The 15,398-nt window shown below is 42.2% G+C and overlaps 1 protein-coding gene across 2 annotated transcripts in view; it reads right to left on the minus strand.

Annotated features, from left to right (window-relative positions):
* LOC118399009 (CUB and sushi domain-containing protein 3-like) overlaps positions 1–15,398 on the minus strand; it is a 908,305-nt gene that overhangs the window by 539,764 nt on the left and 353,143 nt on the right. For both annotated transcript variants that reach the window (XM_052472732.1, XM_052472731.1), the window contains exon 5: positions 8,876–9,083. In XM_052472732.1, coding sequence (XP_052328692.1) covers positions 8,876–9,083 — 208 coding nt within the window. The remainder of the gene's footprint in view (positions 1–8,875; positions 9,084–15,398) is intronic.

Consider the following 15,398-nt stretch of genomic DNA (forward strand, 5'->3'; position numbering starts at 1 on the left):
CCAGACAGCCATAGACTTTGCTAGATAACCCCACTAGCTACAATCCCAAATCCATACACACCAAAACCCCAAGACAAAACACACCACAATACAAAAACTCCATGCCTGACCATGGCCTGACCCAATACATGAAGAAAAACACAAAATACTTAGACCAGGGCGTGACACTAATGGAGGCCGTGGGGATGGCACAGACATGCTACTAAATTATATATGGTTATATTAGGTAAGAACAATGGTGCCACACTAATAAAAAAAATGTGCTATCTCCCGTGTTGGATAGCGGTCGCTGTCCACAGTTCTGAAACATCAGTGCGCTATTGAATAGACTATGTTGCCATGTGCATAATAGCAAAGTTAGCCAGCATATTGGTGTTGAGAACAATGTGGTGGAGGCAGCAGCGAAGGTAGGAAAAGAGAAAACAGCACTTGTCTCAATAAGAAACGCCAATTTGCCTGCCTTTATAAATCATCCATATCTACAGAAATAAGACAGATCCTGCTTCTAATTTGACATATTGCTTAATAGCCCACTGATTCCGTGAGCACAAAGTCTCATGCAACCACAACATCTCAGATAAACAATTTCACAAATGTGGCTGTTATTCATTTTTGCTATGCTGTAATGAAGGAAGTCTCTCTGGTATTACTTATAATTTATTTACTGTTGTTTACACTCTTCCAAATTGTCCCAAAAATTATATTTTTAATGAGGAAGGAAAATGATGTGGGTATATTGAAGCAACATCTTAAGTAATCAATCAGGAAGTTAAAGTTTGGTCGCAAATGGGTCTTCCAAATGGACAATGACCCCAAGCATACTTCCAAAGTTGTGGCAAAATAGCTTAAGGACAACAAAGTCAAGGTATTGCAGTGGCCATCACAAAGCCCTGACCTCAATCCTATAGAACACAATTGAAAAAGTGTGAGCGAGCAAGGAGGCCTACAAACCTGATTCAGTTATACCAGCTCTGTCAGGTAGGAATAGGCCAAAATTCACACAACGTATTGTGGGTAGCTTATGGATTAAGCTAAGCTAGTTAAGTCGATGCGTCTCCTTGTTCGGGCGACGTCACTGGTCTTTTAGCCATCATTGATCCATGTTACATTTTCCATTGGTTTTGTCTTGTCTTCCTACACACCTGGTTCCCATCCCAGTCATTACCTGTTGTGTGTTTAACCCACTGTTTCCCCTTGTCAGAGGATGTTTATTGTTATGCTCGTGTTTTATGGATTGGTGTGCGACGGGTTCTTGTACCCACGTTTATTTTATTATGTACTTGGGTTTTGGAGTTTGTTTTACGTTATTAAACTACTCCATTATACCAAGTTTGATTCTCCTGCGCCTAACTTCCCTGCCACATACACACACGACATATGACACCAAAGTTTTAAAAAAACTTTAAAGGCAATGCTACCAAATACTATATGAGGGTATGTAAACTAACCTGTAGTTGTTGGCTCTATTCAAAATAAAAAATAGCATATTCGTGCTTAAGTTCTGAAATGTGATTTTCTTCTTTGGCTTGTTGATATTTTTTCTTGGCTTTTCTAAGATAGTGATTTATTTTTGCAGAGTGTGACATTATCATTCCCCTAATGAACGCCTTAAAGGCATCCCAAATTATATCGGGGTTGGCTTTTCTCTGTCCTCTATATCGCCATTTCTAGTGGTAAAGCTATTCATTTTTATGGTTGAAGTATTTATTACATTTTCTATTTAATAAATACTTATATTTATTAATGAATTTCTATTGGTGTAATTAAGCATGATGACGGAGAATGATCCAATATCCCTATATATTAATACTTTTTTTATCCAGTAAATTGTTGAGTGCATTTTTGAGAATAAAAATGTAGCCAATTCTTGAAAAGCTTACCTTTGTAGTTGGGAATAGTAATGTATTTATGTAAATGAATAATAAAGAGCAGCAATAAAATAACAATAGCGAGACTATATAGGGGAGGGTACCGGTACAAAGTCAATGTGCGGGGGCACCGGTTAGTCGAGGTAATTGAGGTAATATGTACATGTAGGTAGAGTTATTAAAGTGACTATGCATAGATGATAACAACAGAGAGTAGCAATGGTGTAAAAGAGGGGAGGGGGGCAGTGGCTTGGGGGTAGAAGTTGTTTAGAAGCCTCTTGGACCTAGACTTGGTGCTCCGGTGCCGCTTGCCATGCGGTAGCAGAGATAAAAGTCTATGACTAGGGTGGCTGGGGTCATTGATCATTTTTAGGGCCTTCCTCTGACACCACCTGGTATAGAGGTCCTGGAAGGCCGGAAGCTTTTCCCCAGTGATGTACTGGCCTGTACGCACTACCCTCTGTAGTGCCTTGCGGTCAGAGGATGAGCAGTTGCCATACCAGGCAGTGGTGCTCTCTATGGTGCAGCTGTAGAACCATTTGAGGAACTGAGGACCCATGCCAAATCTTTTCAGTCTCTTGAGGGGGAATAGGTTTGGTCGTGCCCTCTTCACGACTGTCTTAGTATGCTTGGACCATGTTAGTTTGTTGGTGATGTGGACACCACGGAACTCAACCTACTCAACTACAGCAGAATGGGGGTGTGCTAGGTCCTCTTTTACATGTAGTCCACAATAATTTCCTTTGTCTTGATCATGTTGAGGGAGAGGTTGTTGTCCTGGCATCACACGACCAGGTCTCTGACTTCCTCCCTGTGGGCTGTCTCATCGTTGTCGATGATCAGGCCTACCACTGTTGTGTCATCGGAAAACTTGATGATGGTTTTAGAGTCGTGCCTGGCCATGCAGTCATGAGTGAACAGGGAGTACAGGAGAGGGTGAGCACGCACCCCTGACGGGCCCCTGTGTTGAGGATCAGCGTGGCAGATGTGTTGTAACCTACTCTTACCACCTGGGGGTGGCCCGTCAGGAAGTCCAGGATCCAGTTGCAGAGGGAGGTGTTTTGTCCCAGGGTCCTTAGCTTATTGATGAGCTTTGATGGCACTATGGTGTTGAACGCTGAGCTGTAGTCAATGAATAGCATTCTCACATAGGTGTTCCTTTTGCCCAGGTGGGACAGGGCACTGTGGAGTGCAATAGAGCTTGCATCATCTGTGGATCTGTTAGGGCGGTGTACAAATTGGAGTGGGTCTAGGGTTTCTGGGATAATGGTGTTGATGTGAGCCATGACCAGCCTTTCAAAGCACTTCATTGCTACAGACGTGAGTACTACGGGTCGGTAGTCATTCAGGCAGAGTACCTTAGTATTCTTGGGCACAGGGACTGTTGGCATTACAGACTCTGACAAGTAGACGTTGAAAATGTAATTGAAGACACTTGCCAGTTGGTCAGCACATGCTCGCAGTACACGTTCTGGTAATCCGTCTGGCCTTGCAGCCTTGTGAATGTTGACCTGTTTAAAGGTCTTACTCACTTTCGGTTGAAGAGAGGGTGATCACACAATCTTCCGGAACAGCTGGTGCTCTCATGCATGTTTCAGTGTTATTTGGCTCGAAGCGAGCATAGAAGTAGTTTAGCTCATCTGGTAGGCTCGTGTCACTGGGCAGCTCTCGGCTGTACTTCCCTTTGTAGTCTGTAATGGCAAGCCACGCCACATCCGACGAAAATGTATTATGTAATTATTGTACCAGACCACCAGAGCACAGACAACAAGACAGTGAGAGCGATTAGCTTAGTTTATGGAGTTAAATGGTTGTGTGTATTCTGGGTACAGACAGGGCCACATGTGAACAGTATAAGACAAAACATTGGCTCCGATTCTACTTCTAAACAGTTGAAGCCCAGGGAATGAGAGAATGAGAAGACAAAAGGGGGTAAGAGGGAGGGAAGGAGCAAACCGTTTCTGTTGACACAGAAGTCACCACAGAACAAGGTTAGGGAGATAGCTACCAGGGACTAACACACTGAATGTTAAACCACACACTGAAACAACAATACACATATTTAGGTTATGCAGGACGCAAATGCCAAAGTGACTCCTAGTCTAAGGAGCTTGATCCGTACGGCCCCAGGTCCCCTCTATCTATCTATCTATCTATCTATCTATCTATCTATCTATCTATCTATCTATCTATCTATCTATCTACAGTGCATTCGGAAAGTTACAGCCTTATTATAAAATTAATTATTATTGTTATTGTTTGTTTTTCTCATCAATCTACACAAAATTACAAAGCAAAAACAGGCTTTGAGAAATGTTTGCAAATGTTTTAAAATATAATAAACTGCAATATCATATTTACGTAAGTTATCAGACCCTTTACTCAGTACCTTGCTGAAGCACCTTTGGCAGTGATCACAGCCTCTAATCTTATTGGGTATGACGCTACAAGCTTGGCACACAAGTATTTTGAAAGTTCCTCTCATTCTTCACTGCAGATCCTCTCAAGCTCTGTCAGGTTGGATGGGGAGAATCAATGCACAGCTATTTTCAGGTCTCTCCAGAGATGTTCGATCGGGTTCAAGTCCGGGCTCTAGCTGGGCCACTCAAGGACATTCAGAGACCTGTCCCGAAGCCACTCCTGTGTTGTCTTGGATGTGTGCTTAGGGTCGTTGTCCTGTTGGAAGGTGAAACTTCGCCCCCAATTAGAGGTCCTGAGCTCTCTGGATTTCATCAAGGATCTCTCTGTACTTTACTCCGTTCATCTTTCCCTCTATCCTGACTAGTCACCGAGTCCCTGCCACTGAAAAACATCCCCACAGCACAATGCTACGACCACCATGCTTCACCGTAGGGATGGTGCAATGTTTCCAGCAGACGTGATGATTGGCATTCAGGACAAAGATTTCAATCTTGGTTTTCATCAGACCAGATAATCTTGTTTCCAAGAGGGCTGTCGTGTGCCTTTTACTGAGGAGTGGCTTACGTCTGGCCACTCTACTATAAAGCCCTGATTGGTGGAGTGCTGCAGGGATGGTTGTCCTTCTGGAAGGTTCTCTCATCTCCACAGAGGAATTCTGAAGCTCTGTCAAAGTTAACATCGGGTTCTTGGTCACCTCCCTGATCAAGGCCCTCCACCCCTGATTGCTCAGTTTGGCTGGGCGGCCTGCTCTATGAAGAGTCTTGGTGGTTCCAAACTTCTTCCATTTAAGAATGATGGAGTCCACAGTGTTCTTGGGAACCTTCAATGCTGCAGAAATATTTTGGTACCCTTCCCCAGATCTGTGCCTCGACATAATCCTGTCTCGGAGCTTTACAGACAATTTCTACGACCTCACGGCTTGGTTTTTGTGCTGACATGTACTGTCAACTGTGGAACCTTATATAGACACGTGTGTGCCTTTTCAAATCATGTCCAATCAATTGAATTTACCACAGGGGGACTCCAATCGTCATCTCAAGGATGATCAATGGAAACAGGACGCACCTGAGAAAAATGTAGAGCCTCATAGCAAAGGGGCAGAATAAATAAGGTATTTCTATTTTTGTTTTTAATGCATTTGCAAAAATGTCTACATTTGTTTTCACTTGGTCATTATTGCTGAGGATTTTATTTATTTAATCAATTTTAGAATTTGTCTGTAACATTACAAAATGTGAAAAAAGTAGATTAAATAAATAAAGTCCTCAGCAATCAACACAATACCCCATAATGACAAAGCGAAAACATTTTTGCAAATGTATTAACTTAAAAGACAAATACTTTCAAAATCTGTCTATCTGTCTGCCCACCTACCCACCCAGCCGACAATATGGGCAAACATATCCAGGTCAAAATGTGATAGCTCTCTTTTAGCAAACTGCACCAATATTCAAATCACTACTCAAGTACAACATGTCTATGGAGACAATTAGTTTTGATTTGCCCGTCAAACAATGTTGTCATATGAACCTAAATCATTATACTAGCGTATAACAACTCCATTACTACTGTCGTATAAGAATACCATTACTACTAGCGTATAAGAACTCCATTACTATTGGCGTGTAATAACCCCAATACTACTGGCCTACAATAACTCCATTACTACTGGCGTATATGAACTCCATTACTACTGGCCTACAATAACTCCATTACTACTGGCGTATATGAACTCCATTACTACTGGCCTACAATAACTCCATTACTACTGGCGTATATGAACTCCATTACTACTGGCGTATATGAACTCCATTACTACTGATGTATATGAACTCAATTACTACTGTTGTATAATAACTCAATTTCTACTGGCCTATAAGAACTCCATTACTACTGGTGTATAAGAACTCCATTACAACTGGAGATTACAAACTGCATTACTACTGGTGTATAAGAACTTCATTAAACTGGTGTATATGAACTCCATTACTACTGATGTATATGAACTCAATTACTACTGTTGAATAATAACTCCATTTCTACTGGCCTATAAGAACTCCATTACTACTGACGTGTAAGATCTCCGTTACTCCTGGCGTATAGTAACTCCATTACTACTGGCCTCTCAGAACTCCATTATAATGGCGTATAAGAACTCCATTACTACTGGTGTATAAGAACTCCATTACTACTGGCCTATAAGAACTCCTTTACTACTAGCATATAATAACTGGCCTATAAGAACTGCCTGTGCCATTACTACTAGCATATAATAACTGGCTTCCAGTTTACTACAAGACCATGGTGCTTGCGGATAAGAACTCCAGGCCATTACTACTGGTGTATAAGTCAAAATTGGCCCCCATTGGAACAAACTCCCTACTGGCGTCAATACAAACTGAAACCCCATTACTAGGTGGAGAATACAAACTGCACCAATTTTACTACCTGCTAAATGACTTAAATGTATAAGAACTCAATTACTACTAGCCTATAAGATCTCAATTATTACTGGTGTATAAGAACTTCATTACTACTGGCCTATAAGTACTCAATTATTACTGGCGTATAAGAACTCCATTTCTACTCGCCTTTAAGATCTCAATTATTACTGGTGTATAAGAACTCCATTGCTACTGGCCTGTAAGAACTCCATTACTACTGGCCTATAAGTACTCAATTATTACTGGCGTATAAGAACTCCATTTCTACTCGCCTTTAAGATCTCAATTATTACTGGTGTATAAGAACTCACCATTACTACTTGCGTATAAGAACTCCATTACTCTGGCCTATAAGAACTCCATTATTACTGGCGTATAAGAACTCCATTTTACTGGCCTCGCCTATTAAGATAATAATAATAATATAATAATATATGCCATTTACTGGCCTAAAAGACTCTATTGCTACTGGCCAAAGCCACTTACAGTCATGTGTGCATACATTCTACTGGCCTATGGGTAACTCCATTATACTGGTGTATAATAACCCATTACCCTGGCCTATAAGAACGCCATGCTACTACCAACTGAGCTACTATAAGATCTCATTATTACTGGTGTATAAGAACTCCATTGCTACTGGCGTATAAGAACTCCATTTCTACTCGCCTTTAAGATCTCAATTATTACTGGTGTATAAGAACTCCATTTCTACTCACCTTTAAGTTCTCAATTATTACTGGCGTATAAGAACTCAATTTCTACTCGCCTTTAAGATCTCAATTATTACTGGTGTATAAGAACTCCATTACTACTTGCGTATAAGAACTCCATTGTTACTGGCCTAAAATAACTCTATTGCTACTGGCCTATAGGAAGCCCATTACTACTGGCCAATAACAACTCAATTACTACTGGCCTATAATAACTCCATTGTTACTGGCCTATAATAACTCCATTACTACTGGCCTATAAGAACTCCATTACTACTGGCCTATAATAACTCCATTACTACTGGCCTATAAGAACTCCATTACTACTGGCCTATAAGAACTCCATTATACTGGTGTATAATAACTCCATTACTACTGGCCTATAAGAACTCCATTACTACTGGCCTATAAGAACTCCATTATTACTGGCCTATAAGAACTCCATTATACTGGTGTATAATAACTCCATTATTACTGGCCTATAAGAACTCCATTATACTGGTGTATAATAACTCCATTATTACTGGCCTATAAGAACTCCATTACTACTGGCCTATAAGAACTCCATTATTACTGGCCTATAAGAACTCCATTATACTGGTGTATAATAACTCCATTATACTGGTGTATAATAACTCCATTACTACTGGCCTATAATAACTCCATTACTACTGGCCTATAAGAACTCCATTACTACTGGCCTATAAGAACTCCATTATACTGGCCTATAAGAACTCCATTATACTGGCCTATAAGAACTCCATTATACTGGTGTATAATAACTCCATATGATCTTGTAGCATTCAATACATTATGGTGAAAATCAGGAATATGTAGCTCTCCTCTATTTCATGTACTGTATATGCTACAAATATCTACAGATTAAACATGAAGGATGAGGAAAATAACATGAGAGATAGAGAAGAGCCATTGGTCTCTCCCCTAAACACAGCAAGACATACCCATGTGATTCTGTCAGTACCAAATTAGTATACAGGAATAGAGGTCATCGATAGACACCTTTTCCAACAATCAATGGAAAACTGAGCTAAAATATTGTCATTAAAAGCACTTAAAAAAAATATTAAGCACATCCAAAATGACTATGTGTATTTACTTCTAAGCAATAACTCATAAAACATAGTAAAAGGAAAAACTCAGCACCAACACACACTTTTGTCAGTACGGTAAGCAAAATAAGTTCGGCGTCCAGTATCGCCCTTTTTTGACGGCAAGTAAAGGCTTACCTCAGATTTTATACATTGAAAGTAGGACTCAACTTTTGTCCTCTTATTACCTCAAATCAGTGATTCACATTTGCAGTCAGTGAGTACCAAGCACAGCCAGACAGAATATGACTATTGTTGAACTGAAACACTGACCAGACGGACACAGACAGAGAGAGGCGCAGCAGTAGCAGTAGACTCACCATATTGTCGGAGGCTCTGATCCTTCCACTTCCAAGTAGTCATATTTTTCCTCCGTCTGGAAGTCTGTAAAAATGATGGAGATGTTGTCTCCAGGATCAGCTAGTATGGTCCACGTACAGTCCGCACTATTGTAATATTCACTCGGGAAATTGGGACTTGAAATGATGCCACTTGAACCCCTCAGAGTATCACCACATGTGTCCTCAGCTGTCAATCAAACGGAAAGACTTCTGTTAGGAATCGGGCTTAACTCCACATGTAAGTAGTAGTATACACCAGAAAATAACAGCTGAACCTTTTTTTTGGTTTGGTTTTTGTATTTTGTAAGTCATATGTATGTTTCTTTGTATATATTTAAAAATATATACAACCATTTTACCACATACAGTATGGATTTTTTTATCCAGCCAATTTCAAAATTATGAATTAAATTCATTAAATTGTGGCAGCTTTTGTATGCCACATATAATATCTTACAATATATAGTGGTCTCTCTCTCTCTCTCTCTCTCTCTCTCTCTCTCTCGCACCTTTGTCATGACTATTAATTGGCTCCAACTATACAAGGGTTCTTGGAATCAAAAGGTCCCAGCTGAATTTCCCAGCAGACTTTTTCTCCTTTTTAATCAAGGACTTCTACTAGATTTTAGATTTAGAAGCGGAATCAGATTTGTTTTGTTTTTCTTGTTGTTTTGTAAATGTTTGGATAGATAATGTACAGATAAAGACACATGGACGGGTCAGACATTATAAATTATATACATGTCATTTATACAGAAAGGCAAAACATATAGGCACATATAGATCCACGTATACATGCATGCACAGGGTGCATGGACATACAGGGAAGAAGGTGCGAAGTGATGCTCATTGGAGAATCACTTTTATCCAGGACTAAAACAGTATTTTGGGGGAACAGGGATACAGACATTTACACACTGAGGAATAGACATTGGCATGGTGAGGTGCAATGACTTACATGCCAATGTTTTATTCAAACAATCTACAGGAGGGATAAACGTAGAAACATACACTATTTCATCCAAACACACACACACACACACACACACACACACACACACACACACACACACACACACACACACACACACACACACACACACACACACACACACACACACACACACACACACACACACACACACACACACACACACACACACACACACACACACACGTGTTTGTACATGCACATATTCACAACCACACAAAGGCACAGAAACAGTCACATGCACATTGGCACACCAAAAAACAGACCCACACACACACAAACACACACACATGCACACCCATCTACTCAAACACAAAGGCACAGAAACACACACACACACACACACACACACACACACACACACACACACACACACACACACACACACACACACACACACACACACACACACACACACACACACACACACACACACACACACACACAGACTCAGTCATCAGCCATTCTGTATCAACTCTCCTGTCTTCTCCTTCTCCATTATGAATGAGTTTATCATCCTGGCACGTGAAGGGAGATTCATTGTGTCTGAGCACCCTGCCATCCAGGACCTCTACACCAGGCATGGACAAAGACTCCAGCCACCGGAGTCATAGACTGTTATCTCTGCTACCGCAAGGCAAGCGGCACCAGTGCACCAAGTCTGGAACAAACAGGGCCATGAACAGCTTTTACCCCCGAGCACTAAGACTTCTAAACACAACTACTACATAACTAATCAAATGGCTGTCCGGACTACCTGCATTGACCCTATTTTGCACTAAATCTCTTACACCCTAACACACACACACACACACACACACACACACACACACACACACACACACACACACACACACACACACACACACACACACACACACACACACACACACACACACACACACACACACACACACACACACACACACACACACACACACACACACACACACACACACACACACACACACACACACACACGCTACATATGCTGCAACAGTCTATTATCTATCCTGTTGCCTCGTCACCCTACCTACTGTATATATACATAGCTAACTCAGTTACCTCGCAGTTACCTCGTACCTCTGCACATCGACTCGGTACTGGTACTCCCTGTATAGAGCCATATTATTACCTGGTACTCCCCGTATATAGCCATGTTATTACCTGGTACTCCCTGTATAGAGCCATGTTATTACCTGCTACTCCCTGTATAGAGCCATGTTATTACCTGGTACTCCCTGTATATAGCCATGTTATTACCTGGTACTCCCTGTATAGAGCCATGTTATTACCTGCTACTCCCTGTATATAGCCATGTTATTACCTGCTACTCCCTGTATATAGCCACGTTATTACCTGCTACTCCCTGTATAGAGCCATGTTATTACCTGCTACTCCCTGTATAGAGCCATATTATTACCTGCTACTCCCTGTATAGAGCCATGTTATTACCTGCTACTCCCTGTATAGAGCCATATTATTACCTGCTACTCCCTGTATAGAGCCATGTTATTACCTGGTACTCCCTGTATAGAGCCATGTTATTACCTGGTACTCCATGTATAGAGCCATGTTATTACCTGATAATCCCTCACTCACTCACTCACTCACTCACTCACTCACTCACTCACTCACTCACTCACTCACTCACTCACTCACTCACTCGCTCACGATCACTCGCTCACTCACTCACTCACTCACTCACTCACTCACTCACTCACTCACTCAACCGATCACTCGCTCACTCACTCACTCACTCACTCACTCACTCACTCACTCGCTCGCTCGCTCGCTCGCTCGCTCACTCGCTCACTCACTCACTCACTCAACCGATCACTCTGTTTATTTATATTAACTCTGCATTATTGGAAATTGACCCGTAAGTAAAAGCATTTAACTGTTAGTCTACACCTGTTGTTTACGAAGCATGTGACAAATAACATTTGATTTGATTGGATCCAGAGCTGATTACACACTCTGATGACCGTGGAAAAGTTCAAATACACATACACTTTTAATAGCAATCCCTTTATAAATACCATCAATAACACAAACACCAGATAGAATGTCAATGAGCATGTGAGTGACAGAGAGGCTCATCAGGCCTCACTTAGGGTGAAATGTTGGGATAATATAGGTTTATTCACGTACTTTCTCTATAATAATACACTCACTGACTTTCTCTATAATAATCTACAGTGCATTCAGAAGGTATTCAGACCCCTTTACTTTTTTCATTTTGTTATGTTACAACCTTTTTCTATAATGGATTAAATTGTTGTTGTTTTCTCATCAACACGATACCCCATAATGACAAAGCAAAAACAGTTTTATAAATTATTTTTGCTCATTTATAAAAATATATTAAACTGAAATATCACATTTACATAACTATTCAGACCTTTGACAGTAATTACAGCCTTGAGTCTTCTTGGGTATTTGGGGAGTTTCTCTCATTCTTCTCTGCAGATCCTCTCAAGCTCTGTCAGGTTGGATGGGGAGCGTTGCTGCACAGCTATTTTCAGGTCTCTCCAGAGATGTTGGATCGGGTTCAAGTCCGGGCTCTGGCTGGGCCACTTAAGGACATTCAGAGACCTGTCCCGAAGCCATTCCTGCGTTGTCTTGGCTGTGTGCTTAGGGTCATTTTCCTGTTGGAAGGTGAACCTTCACCCCAGCCTGAGGTCCTGAGCACTCTGGAGCAGGTTTTCATCAAGAATTTCTCTGTACTTTACTCCATTCATCTTTGCCTCGATCCTGACTAGTTACCGAGTGCCTGCCGCTTGATCCCCACAGCTTGATGCTGACACCACCATGCTTCACCGTAGGGATGGTGCCAGGTTTCCTCCAGATGTGGTGCTTGGCATTCAGGCCAAAGAGTTAAATCTTGGTTTCATCAGACCAGTTAATCTTGTTTCTCATGGTCTGAGAGTCCTTAATTTGCTTTTTGCCAAACTCCAAGAGGGCTGCCATGTGCCTTTTGCTGAGGAGTGGCTTACATTTGGCCACTCTACCATAAAGGTCTGACTAGTGGAGTGCTGCAGAGATGGTTGTCCTTCTGGAAGGTTCCCCCATCTCTACAGAGGAACTCTGGAGTTCTGTCAGAGTGACCATCGGGTTCTTGGTCAGTTCCCTGACCAAGGCCCTTCTCCCCCGATTGCTTAGTTTGTCCGGGCAGCCAGCTCTATGAAGAGTCTTGATGGTTCCAAACTTCTTCCATTTAAGAATGTTGGAGGCCTCTGTTATTAATATAATAATAATAATAATATATGCCATTTAGCAGACGCTTTTATCCAAAGCGACTTACAGTCATGTGTGCATACATTCTACATATGGGTGGTCCCGGGAATCGAACCCACTACCCTGGCGTTACAAGCGCCATGCTCTACCAACTGAGCTACAGAAGGACCATCGTTATTGTTTTGGTACCCTTCCCAGAAGGCCTCGTAGCTCTACAGACAATTCCTTCCACCTCATGGCTTGGTTTTTTGTCTGACATGCAATGTGTGTGCCTTTCCAAATCATGTCCAATCAATTGAATTTACCGCAATGCTTTTTCTATACCGTTTCACTTTCATATCGCTGCTCCGTAGACTATTGATCCCGAGTGGCGCAGCAGCGTCACTACAGTACTACGGTTCAAATCCCATAGGGTGGCGCAGCAGCGTCACTACAGTACTACGGTTCAAATTCCATAGGGTGGCGCAGCAGCGTCACTACAGTACTACGGTTCAAATCCCATAGGGTGACGGAGTCCCATAGGGTGGCGCAGCAGCGTCACTACAGTACTACGGTTCAAATCCCATAGGGTGGCGGAGTCCCATAGGGTGGCGCAGCAGCTTCACTACAGTACTACGGTTCAAATCCCATAGGGTGGCGCAGCAGCGTCACTACAGTACTACGGTTCAAATCCCATAGGGTGGCGCAGCAGCGTCACTACAGTACTACGGTTCAAATCCCATAGGGTGACGGAGTCCCATAGGGTGGCGCAGCAGCGTCACTACAGTACTACGGTTCAAATCCCATAGGGTGGCGGAGTCCCATAGGGTGGCGCAGCAGCTTCACTACAGTACTACGGTTCAAATCCCATAGGGTGGCGCAGCAGCGTCACTACAGTACTACGGTTCAAATCCCATAGGGTGGCGCAGCAGCGTCACTACAGAACTACGGTTCAAATCCCATAGGGTGGCGGAGTCCCATAGGGTGGCGCAGCAGCGTCACTACAGTACTACGGTTCAAATCCAAGCTGTGATTAGGAGTCCCATGGGGTGGCGCACAATTGTCCCAGCGTTGTCCACGTTTGACCGGGGTAGCCCGTCATTGTGAATAAGAATTTGTTCTTAACTGACTTGCCTAGTAAAATATAAATAAATAAATAATTAAAATAAACAATGCACCCAGAAACGTTGTGTAATCACATAAAATTGCAGACATGGGCAAAATTGCTTCGATATGAGATAGAAATGTCGGCCATTTTCAGTTTATCATCCCAGTTCTACTTTGTGATGAACATTCATTAGCTGCACATTAAGAAAGAGTGGAGTACTCAATGCTCATACTCAAATCATGACTAATCACAAGTTCAAATTAAGAAAATAGCCCTGAGGGGGTGTCACATATGTCCAATATACCACGGCTAAGGGCTGTTTTTAAGCACAACCTAACGCAGAGTTCCTGGACACAGCCCTTAGCCGTGGTATAATGGCCATATACCACAAACCCCTGAGGTGCCTTATTGCTATTATAAACTGGTTACCAACATAATTAGAGCAGTAAAAATAAATGTTCCTTAATACCCGTGGTGTACGGTCTGATATACCACGGCTGTCAACCAATCAGCATTCAGGGCTCAAACAGCCCTATAAGTAGGGGTAGTTCCTTTAGAATATGTCAATGGTGAAGAAACTAATTTCCTAGTTTTAGAAATCATTTAAATCCTTAGAAAAACAAATAATGCCTCTTACATGCAACATGAAAAAAATAACTCAATGAGTGATGTGCACTAATGAAATCAAGATACTGCAACAATGACAGGGCCTTGTCTGTGGAGAGAAACGGCTTAAAACTCTCAGTCTCTCAAGTGGTGCAGTGATCTAAGGCAGTGCTTGAGGTGTCACTACAGACCCGGGTTTGATCCCAGCCTGTATCACAACCGGCCGTGGCCGTGAGTCCCATAGAGCGGCGCACAATTGGCCCAGCGTCGTCCGGGTTAGGGGATGGTTTGGCCGAGGGGGATTTACTTGGCTCATTGCGCTCTAGAGACTCCTTGTGGCGGGCCAGGCGCCTGCAGGCTGACTTACAGTCGTCAATTGAACAGTGTTTCATCTGAAACACTTCCGATTTAAGCGGGCAGGTGTTAAGGAGCGCAGTTTGGCGGGTCACGTTTCGGGGGGGCTCGTTATTCAGTGTTCGCCTCCCGAACCCTTTGGGGAGGTGCAGCTGTGATTAGAGAAAATACATTTTATTTATTTTGATATGTCTCTGCAATAAAAAATTCCCTTTGGAAAACAT

This window comes from Oncorhynchus keta, chromosome 20 (assembly GCF_023373465.1).
Source record: "Oncorhynchus keta strain PuntledgeMale-10-30-2019 chromosome 20, Oket_V2, whole genome shotgun sequence".
Taxonomy (NCBI): Eukaryota; Metazoa; Chordata; class Actinopteri; order Salmoniformes; family Salmonidae; genus Oncorhynchus; species Oncorhynchus keta.